The sequence below is a fragment of the Alnus glutinosa genome, chromosome 2 (assembly GCF_958979055.1).
Source record: "Alnus glutinosa chromosome 2, dhAlnGlut1.1, whole genome shotgun sequence".
Lineage (NCBI taxonomy): Eukaryota > Viridiplantae > Streptophyta > Magnoliopsida > Fagales > Betulaceae > Alnus > Alnus glutinosa.
The window spans coordinates 35,727,031-35,737,751 of NC_084887.1; the positions used below are offsets into that span (position 1 = coordinate 35,727,031).

The 10,721-nt window shown below is 33.9% G+C and overlaps 1 protein-coding gene across 1 annotated transcript; it reads right to left on the reverse strand.

Annotated features, from left to right (window-relative positions):
* Positions 1-2,170: 2,170 nt before the first annotated feature.
* On the reverse strand, positions 2,171-7,419 carry LOC133859805 (alpha-dioxygenase PIOX). The gene is made up of 10 exons (XM_062295341.1): positions 7,130-7,419; positions 6,652-6,915; positions 4,655-4,804; positions 4,402-4,535; positions 4,081-4,294; positions 3,826-3,971; positions 3,481-3,708; positions 3,183-3,385; positions 2,828-3,071; positions 2,171-2,704 (listed from the first exon to the last, which is right to left on the reverse strand). Exons 1-10 carry the CDS (start codon positions 7,250-7,252, stop codon positions 2,479-2,481), a joined length of 1,932 nt encoding a protein of 643 aa, XP_062151325.1. The 5' UTR covers positions 7,253-7,419; the 3' UTR covers positions 2,171-2,478.
* Between the last annotated feature and the right edge of the window lie 3,302 nt (positions 7,420-10,721).

Consider the following 10,721-nt stretch of genomic DNA (forward strand, 5'->3'; position numbering starts at 1 on the left):
GTATCTATGACTATGTAATATTATAGCATGCGGTTATGATTTTGCAAAACTTTATGCTTTGTGATGTAACTTGTAATAAGCTTTATGCTCGTAATCTTCGATCAACGAAATACTCAAATCTTTTGTTTAAAAATAAAAAATAAAAAATAAAAACTCTAGTTTCCTCATATAATTATTTGGATGAAAGACACATTAGTTAGTAGGAATCCAAAGGTTACTCTTTATAATAAGGGAAAAAAAAAACCATTAAATAGAGAGAGAGGGATAATAAGTATTAAAGTGGTGTTAAATAGTGTCACAAAAGGCTTATAAATATATTATTAAGATATGATAAGTATTAAGTGGTGTTAAATAGTTGAACAAATTTTTTTTCTTAAAAAAAAAGTGTAACAAAAGGCATATAAATATCTTTTTTTTTTAAAAAAAAAAAAATTGTCATAAATATCGAGGTATATGTATAAGATTATATAAATCAACTATAATCTGTCTCATTTAATTAAACATATTATACTCTTCAATCATAATTCATTCATTTTTTTTTTAATTTATATTGAATTCGGTCGTGTAAAAAATTTTCAATTTTTCTGCCTTATCTAATACTACCTTGTGGAGCTGGTAGGTGAAGGTCCAGACGAGCAGGCCTATCATGGGCATTTTTGTCCTGTGCTGTACTATAAGGTCCCTGAGAAACGTAGGATAGTTCCAAAGGTTTAGGGCCCCGCTGGCTTGGTGGCCCATTGAAACCAGTTGCTTTGTGAACCCAATTTCTGCCGGAGCCTTTTCTCCTTTGCCACCTATCAAATTTGCCATAGGAACCTTGAAAAAATGCAAAAATAAGTAGAACGAAACAATTTCCAAGAAAATTGCATGGACTAATTTTAATTTTATGAAAAGGGAGTAATACTTTCCGATCAACGGTGGAGATTTAATTTGTTTGGTCCCGGAGCGGCTGAAATGTCCCGGAGGTGAAGGCAATCAGGTAGAAGCGAGTGCATCCGATCGATAAATGCTAACAATCTCCTCAGTCAATGAGTAAGGAACCCCATGATTATTTGGTTTTTTAGACCCACCAAACCTCTCAATATGGCCCCTCCAACGTGACCAAATGTGACCTTGAATTTCTTTACCAACATTTCATATCTGAAATAGATGTTCCGGAACACCTTAAGCTTTGAATAATCCTTTGTATTGTATGCTACTTAAAACATCATAGCTAAAAACTTAGCCGTTTAGCAATGCAACAAATGAAATTATAGAGGTTGCATTTGTTGAGGAAAATTGAGCATAAACAATAATCAGAAAATCAATGCGACTTTAAGGTGTGTATGAACATTTTCTTTAAGGTAATAATTGCCCCACTTCAAAGAGTTTGTTGTCGGGTTACAAACAATTCACCTTCAAGAGACAATAAAGTCACCAACTGCAGACAACAATTCTAAAGTTAATTTGTTCGATCTTCGGAGTTTCTTTACAAAATTGTGTAATTGACTTGAGAGAATTAATGAGAAAATTAAGTTATTAAAATTCGTAAGAAATATACCTATTTATTGATTTTGAAATGGCACTTATTGAAAAGTTATAGCTTTTCAATATGTAGTTGCAGACGATTACATATATATAAATAATAGAGTCGTAGTTACAACTCACAATACGTCTGCAGTTGGCCTAATGGTTTAAAGGCACCTTTAATTTACAAGAAAATGGCAATGGTTTCAGTTTGTGAACAAAGCTTTCATTTTCAGTTGCCTTAAATTGATATTGAAAATGAATTAAAAACCATCATTTTGAATATTTCTTTTAGTACTATTCATCATTCAAGATGATCATCAAGTAAATTTATGTTGAAACAAAAGAATATATATATATATATATATACCAGTTGCCTAGTAGATACTTAAAATGAGATATGATATTTTGTCACCCAATATATCACTTTTGAACACCTTGCACGTATGGCAAAGTGGTCCCTTAACTAATTTTTTAAGCCTTTTTTTTTTTGTTAAAAAAAAGTAAAAGTTACCACGCCGATAAATGTGGTCATGAGTAGTGTTTTGGGACGGCAAAGTGGTCTCTTAACTAGCTTTTTAAGCGTTTTTTTTTTGTTAAAAAAAAGTAAAAGTTGCCATGCCGATAAATGTGGTCATGAGTAGTATTTTGGGGCGGTAATATATAATATCTCACTTGAAATAATATTTATTAATAAACAACTAAATACTTGAAATAGTGACACTAGTACTCTTGATAAGAACAAAGTAGATGAATTACATTAGGTTTCTACTACAAATATTGATAGCTACTGAGGAGATATCCTCTTATTCCAGGAGTCATTCCACTTATTTAGAACAAGACATTAATGCTAATTAACGACATCTTGAAGCTAATGGTTTATTAAAGTAGTTCCACACTGTACGGCCTTCAGGTAGAAGGTAAATTATTAATCCAAATAATAATTAATAGGGTTTGATATTTGGGGTTCGATCACTGAGGAACGCGTAGATAGAGTGGGATTGGATTGTGGGAATTTGGAGGTGAATCCCACACCGAGAAAGCGCTTGTAGAATTCATCCATTTCTTTGTCAATTCTGGATGATGACGGTCTATTACATCCCTCAGGCTCTCCGTAGTATTTACCCATGCAAGTCCTTTCTTTGTGTACGTCTCCTCGTTAAAATTGCTTGTGAAGAACCTATCTGCTTCCAGCCTCCTGCACGTACGCATATATATGCATGCCCAACCAACTTAACTTAATTAATTATCATCTTAATTATTGTATGTCCAAATCTTTAATTAAAAAAAGAAAAAAAAAAAGAAAGTCATTTATAATTACCTTGATGCCATTAGTAAGAATATTACAAAAGCTGTCTCACTAATGGCGAACCCTGTGATCTTTTTCTCTGCCATGAGGCCCACAAGCAAATCAAGCTCTTCAACATCACCACCGTACACTTCTTCAAGCGCTTGAATCGCTTCATTGTCATCCGTCAGATCTTCCCATTTGGAAATGGGTATCAATAGTAGGGCCCGGCGGAAGTCGTTGTACCTTGCGACATTCCTCTCTCGGTCCCTATAGACTGCATCATGGAGCTTAAGAAATAAGCTTAATTCACGTACATGGTATATATGTATATATGGCGGCGAATGATCAATTAAATTAACGATCCAGATTAGTTAGTATATACTACCTTCAAGAGCTGGTAGGTCCACATGATCGGGCCTATCATGGCCAGCCACGTCCTGTGGTATAAGGTCCCTGAGCCACGTAGGATAGTTCCAAAGCTCGAGGGCCCCGCTAGCTTGGTGGCCCATTGAAACCAGTTGCTTTTTGAACCCAATTTCTGCCAAGGCCTTTTCTCCCTTAATACCTATCAAATTTGCCATCGGCACCCTGAAATGCAATAATAATAATTAGGACGAAACAATTTCCAAGAAAATTGGTTGGACTAATTTTTATGCCTAGTGAAATTAAGAGGGTTATTCTACTTTTCGATCAACGGTGGAGATTTGTTCGGTCCCGAAGCGGCCGAGATGTCCCGGAGGTGAAGTTGATCGGGTAGAAGCGAGTGCATGCGATAAACGCTAACAAACTCCTCAGTCAACGAGTATGGAACGCCATGATTATTGGGTTTCTTTAGACCCACCAAACCTCCCAAGATGGCTCCTCCAACGTGACCAAATGTGTCCTTGAATTTCTTACCCAACAATCCGTACCTGAAATAGATATATATTCAGAAACAATTAATTAAGCTAGGTTGAATTTTGGATCATCCTTTTGCGTTTACAACCATTAATTAAGTAAATTTATGTTGAAAAGAAAAGAATATATACCAATTGCCGCGCATCCCTGCAAGCAATGTATCAGTTTTGAGGAGCTCCACCGTCCAATCTATTGTATGGATCTTAGCAATCACTGCCGATGTCACCAGCCTTGCATGACGATATAGTTCTTCATCACCAAACTCGGGATATTCCTTCTGAAACATCATGAAAATGAGGCTGTTTATTTTGAGCTCAATTAACTGAAGCAGTCGCATGAAAAGTACGTACGTACGTACTGATAAATAAATAAATATTCACAATTACCTTGAGGGTATCACAGACAGCATTGTGTTCTTTAATGAAGAGGGCCTGCAATGTTGAGACGCCAGCCCAACTATTACGAACATCACCTGACACGGCAATGCCATCTTGGTCATGGGGAAGAAGGCCATCTGCTGATATTTTGAGCTTCCCATCTCTGAAACTTCTCACTTTTCCCAACCTCTCTGCATTGCTCCCATATATAGCACTTCCATCCCTGATATATATTCCCATCATTCATGTCAAAGACATGCAAAACAAAAGAGAAAAGTGAAAGCTATATATTAATATACATGAAATCGATTTCTGCTAGTACTTTCTTACCACCATGGTGTACGAATGTTCAGCGTCCCATTCTTGATCTCGTAAAAGCCAGTTGGAACCTCCTTTGTTTTGTAGAACTTGAAAGACTTGAGGGGGCACTGGTTTGCAACTTCTCTAGGTGCAGTCAGCTCAATCTACGTTCATTTTGTCCAAATTTAAAAACACACATTAATAAATAAATAAATAAACACCCACACACACATATTAATATATATATATATATTACTGACACGTGTTTGTATATACAGCAAACCTGGTTGGTATCCTCCAAGTGATCGGTCCAATCATGTATCATAAACTGAATCCAAGAAGTAGCTATCATGTTGAATTGCTTCCCTGTGTCTGTGAATTTTCTCCGCGCAAGAAGTTTTGTGGCCACCACCATCGGATCCGGTTTCTTTAGCTGCATATATATCATCGAAATTAAATGTTATTGGAATTGATAAGATCAGAACAACGAACCTAGCTAGGGAGAAATCACTTTGCATATATAAGAAATGGATTCTCTTGATTCCGGTCTTTACTAGAGTGTTGTACTGGTGTGTTTGGTTTTATAAAATTTTTAATTCATAAAAAAAAAAAAAAAAAAAAAAATCTCGAAATGGAGTTTTTTTTGTTATTAACCCCAAGGGGTCGTTGGCTCAAGTAGTAAATATATTGGTCTTCGTAGCATCTTTATCAGGTCTAATGTTCGAATCCTCTTAGAAACAAACAATTCATTAGGCTGGGCTACGCCTGCCGGCAATGCCAAAGTTTTACTCAATTCATATGAAAGGAGTGCTTTGCAATAGTTCAAAATCTGTCCGACAAGAATATATGGGTACATGAAATGAATTTGCCTTTTAAAATTTTACGTCATAAAAAAAAAAAAAATGGAGTTTGTTCGTAGTGCTTACAAATTAATATAATTGCATAAGATCGGGCTAGCTTTTATCAACATCAAAATTATAAAGATGATTAAACTAATTATTCATAACATAAACAATATTGAAACTTCTTTTAAATTTCTTAGAACTTTTAGTAGTAGAGTACTTTCACATAAAGCAAATTATATTAAAAATTTTAAATAAAAATTCTTATTTATCAATTTGATTAATTAGTGGTTGATTTGTCAATCATACACTTTTACTCATTTAACTAATTATAAAGTCAGTTTGCAAAGATATATTAGTAATAGTTTATTATTCCAATTTTTTTAAAATTTTCATGCTTATATATATATATATATATATATTACATGGGGTGAGAACTCAACTATCTCAACTGAGTCATGGTTGCATGGGCATGATCAAACCATTTTTTTTTAATCTTTTATTATCTTTTTTTTTCTTTAATTTTTAATTTTTATAAAAATAACGGGCTCGTTCTGGCAACATTTTTTAGGACAATTTTTGCTTTCAATAAAACAAAAATATTAACAAACGTACAACTCAACACACTAAATACACTCATAAACAAACTTTCACCTTTTACAACAAAAAATAAATAAACGAAATCATTTTTCTAAAAATATTTTTCGGTTTTTGGCTCGTATGAAAAAATCACAGGTGGTGAAATTCTGTCATTAGTCGGTAGGATTCCGGTAATGAAGACTGGAATCTGGCCTAGTACAGCCGGATTTCAGAGAAACTGGTCAGATTCTGGCTGTACTGACCATATTCCGGCCAGTTTCGCCAGATTCCTGCGAAGGTGGCCGAAATCTGGTCATTTATGCTGAATTCCGGTTGTACCGTCAAGATTTCAACGAAGGTGGCCGAAATTTGGCTATTTCTGCCGAATTCCAACCAATTTAGGCGAAATTTGGTGGTCAGAATCCGCCAATTGGATACCAAAATTCGTGAACCTCCGGCGATAAATTCATGCTACCAACAAACTCTAATGTTCGGCGGTGGTAGATTTTCAGAAACGTGCCTACAAGAATAAATAATTTAAATTCAGAAAACGATTTGCGGTTTTTAAAACCGTAAATCGTTTTTCAAAAATCAAAAAGGCTTTTACAGTCAAACTAAAAATGATTTCTGTTAACCATCATTTTTCGGTTGCACCAAACATCGAAAAATGCAAAAATATATTTTAGAAAATATTTTATGTCCAAACAAACAAACAAGTTTAATTACCAAAGGATACTCTATTTTAAATGATACTCTATTTATGTGTATATATATATATATATATATAGAGAGAGAGAGAGAGAGAGAGAGAGAGAGAGATGTAGATGTGTGAGTCATATCGTCCCAACGAGTGAAATACCTTGTTCTTTTGATCAACCGGGAGAAGGTTTCTGCCAAAGAAAGTTCCTTCACTACCTGCACCTTCATTGAAGGGATCGTTGTGTTCTCCATCAGCTGTCCTGTATGGATAGTCCCCCGGGTTAAACCTAACGCCGACTGGTGATCTACCAACGTTGATTAAATTGTATTCCTGGTGAAGGTGCCGGCGAATACCGAGATAAAGTAGACCTAAGATCACTGGTAACCGGTGCCATATGCCCAGCTTATCAATGGAGTGCACAATCTGCACGAAAACACATGAAAGATAACAACGTCATAATTTTCTTCCTCTCAAAAAAGGAAATATACGCTAATTAAAGATCAGCATGTCTTGACATTTTTAGAAACAAAAAATAAAGATAATAACATATGCACGTACAAGCTTATGAACATTATGCATGGCAGTAGATATATATATATAGAGAGAGAGAGATAGCATGATAAGGGTGGGATTGTACAAGGAAAAGGAAAGCGTCTATGAGAGTCATCTTAGCAACAGCTTCATGGAAGTCTTCATGGATGAATCGATGGAAAGGAGCAGTTAGGAGAACCCTCAGCGATGTCATTACAACAGACAACATAGTCGTTTCTTGCTTACGTACAAGTACTCTTTCTTTAAGATCACAACCCTCTCGGCTCTCTCTCTATATATATATACCAAAATTAAAGCAGGGACGCCGGCCTGTAGCCCTTCACGCAGAAAACGTCGAAGGATCGACAGTCACAGCACGCCGGCCTGTTTGAACAATTTACCTGACGGCGGAACTTAGGGTTGATGTGACTTTTATAGGTCAAAGGTTTGAAAATCAAACTTGTACTAATTTGCTTTCGATCCTATGTTCTTAACCGTACATGCATTATCCGCATGGATGTTCAACATGTGATGCATAATATATATTCACTGGACTAATCTGTTCTGTTTTACTATTCTTCAACATGTGGCTGATCTGGATCGGAGGTCGTCGCCAAATTGATCACTATGTATCTGATCAGCTTGGGATATCAATATTCCGTGGGCATACTATTCAAAAATATCTGTTCAAATATGAGAAATAAATAATAAAATACCTGAAGAATAAACAAAAAATAACACAAAAATTTAAGTGATTCAACTTGACACTTATGTTTATTGTAAATAATTATCCAATAAAATAATAATACAACAGACATGATCGAATGCAATTAATTATTATATTCATAATGTTTTTTTTTGTCGTTGTTATGTTTGCTTAAAAATAGAATCATATTACACCTAATTAAGATCAGAGAACAAAGTCGTCAAAGACCAGGACCATAAGGAAACAAATATGATAATAACAATCCTCATAAACTATAGGCTATAGCCAATTGAATTAATCTGACTTTACCTGGATACCGGCCTCCTGAGCGACAGAAAATTTCAACCTAGCTACTGACTCAATTAAAAGAACGTTCACACACGTACACTTTATGTCTCGAGCATGCATTAATATTAAATATTAATTAACTAGTACTCTTGTTCAATATTCAGACAGATACATGAATTGTACCATCATATCGTCAAAGCAGAATTTCTCTATACAATTACTAAATTGGAAATTAATTAAGAACACTGGAGTACGACTAGATCGATGCAAGTCTTACCTTATTGCTAAAAAAAAAATTACAACATAGGTGCTGTAGTTTTTTTAATAGTTAATATTTAATTTTTTTAAAATTTTTTTTAATTTTTTTATTTTATAAAATACTTAAAATTAGATATTGATTATTGAAAAAAAGTACAATACCTATGTCATAGTTTTTTTATAGCACCTTGCATGCATCTCTCTGTGTGTTGTGTGTGAGTGCCAGCTATCGTTGGTGCCACATGCCGATGAGTTTATTAGAGTACTATGTTCTTCTTTAATTTCTTTCTTTTTTGTGGTTGATTGAGGGTTTAATACTCTAATGGGGTTGGCGAATTTTGATGGTCCTCGAAATCTACAAATTACAATGGGTTTCTTCTACGGTTGATGCACGCTATACAATTACCAAACATATGGCTTGTTAATGCGATTAAAGCGACAAATAATAATTGGAGCAGTTTTGAACATACTGTGGATGACATCAAATTAAAGTTGCAATAGCTACGATTTTAGAGTATTGAACACGTTAAGTAGGATATGAATAAAACAATTCATACCATAGTCAAATAGGTTATTTCGTGTATCATAGATAGAGTTTGGGTTGAAAAAAGTTTCAAATTGTATATATGGTATTATATCCAAAGAGCTTTTACTCTCAGGTGATTGAAGTTTATTCAATAAAGATTCTTATAATATATATAAAATAAAAAAATAAAAAATAAAATCATGTGGCTTGGATCTTTAATTGGGAGCCCACTCAAGAATTAGAGATTTTATATTGGAAAAAGCTTCATTTTCAAGTTTTTGTCAGAAGTGTGTTTTGATCTTTTTCTTTTTTTCTTTTCTTTTATTTTATTTCAAGAGTAAAAAAGTTAAAGAAATACTTTTTAAGCTTTTTAGTAAACAAACCTATTTTTGCTTTCTACAACTTTTTATGTATTATAAGTACTTTTTATGCTTTTAATGCAATCTAGTCCGGTACCACACATGTGGATGAGGTTTTTTTTTTTTTTTTTTTTTTTTGGCAATAATTGACACAAAATCAAAGTATTAACCTTGATAAGGATGTTTTGTTTAATTAAATGAGACAGATTATAATCGATTTATATAATTTTATGCTTATATCTTAATAAAATTCAAACTCAACATGTAAACACAGGTTGCCACCCGCTTCTAATTTCGAGTATTAGGTAATAGCCAGGCCGGAGGAATATTATTGGGTGCTTAATTAATATGTAGGTTAGCCATATATATAAAAAAAAATTGCAACAGACACGTGTTTGAAAATTATGAAGAAGCAGATCTATAACGTGTTTTGCAAGCCCACCGGCCGCCTTTCCAGACTCATCTGTTATGATCTTATCATCTTAGGTTTAGTAAAGTCTATTTTTATGCATCATGAATGTAATCGGAGTCAAGCGGATTTATTTGTACTTTTTTTGTTCAACACCATAAGAAAAGGTAGGAAATGGGGAAGATGCTTATCCTACATTAACTGTCCTCAATACAAAGAATATTTGGAAGTTTCATGTCAGCTTTCTTGGATAGGATTATAATTTTAGCATTTTTTTGAACGGTCTGGATTCCTATACAACAACATCACAACACCCCCTCACATGGGGATGGGGCTCAGTGTGTGGGACTCACCCTCATGTGAGGGGGTGTTGTGCAGTTGTTGTGGTGTTGTTGTAAATTTATCATTTTCCTTTTTGAATAATAGAATTTTGGGATAATTTTACTTCGAGATATGTTATTTACACAACTTTTAAACAACAATTGCACAACAATGGTGTTCATCTTTTCTTTATTTTTCTTCTTTTTTATTTTATTTTTTTAAATTTGAAAATATTGGACATATCAGCATTGTTGTGCAAAATTGTTATGCAGCTAACATATCTCATTCACTTAAGGGTACTGAATTTTTACCATTTTTTAAAGAAGATACATGAACTTCAAAACGTCGCAATTTAAAGTATCCATTTTTCGAAAAGTCTCAATTAGGAGTTATCCATTAGGATTTTCAATTAAATCCTATCAAAATTACTAAAAATACCCCTCATATTTTTTTTTGTTAGGAAAAAAAGAAAAAGAAAAAGAAAATTGATAGGATTTAGGTGTTGGTTAGAATTTAATAGAATTTGTAAAAATACATATGCCTGAATCTTTGAAAAATTTTAAATTTTTTTTTTTTTAAAAATAAACACAAGAGTACTAAAAAAAAATAAAATTTTTAAACTACCTGTACCAAATATTTATTTAATCCGAAATTTTATTGTGCCTGATATGTGTGTAAGCAAAACTCGGCCTTGAGGACTAGGACACTCGTTACAACCAAAAGAAGAGATCGTCATTGGATTAGGGTGTGGGCCTTGAGCAGGCCGAGATGGGGGAGTAGCTCAGCCCAAACTGGCTTAATCCCGCCCTTCCCAACAACCAAACCATCAAA

Coding starts and splice junctions, on each gene's coding strand:
- LOC133859805 (XM_062295341.1), bottom strand. CDS start 7,252: ATGTTGTCTGTTGTAATGACATCGCTGAGGGTTCTCCTAACTGCTCCT. Junction 3,972..4,080: donor CTGTCTGTGATACCCTCAAG/GTAATTGTGAAT, acceptor ATGATGTTTCAG/AAGGAATATCCCGAGTTTGG. Junction 3,386..3,480: donor TCTCCACCGTTGATCGAAAA/GTAGAATAACCC, acceptor ATTGCATTTCAG/GGTGCCGATGGCAAATTTGA.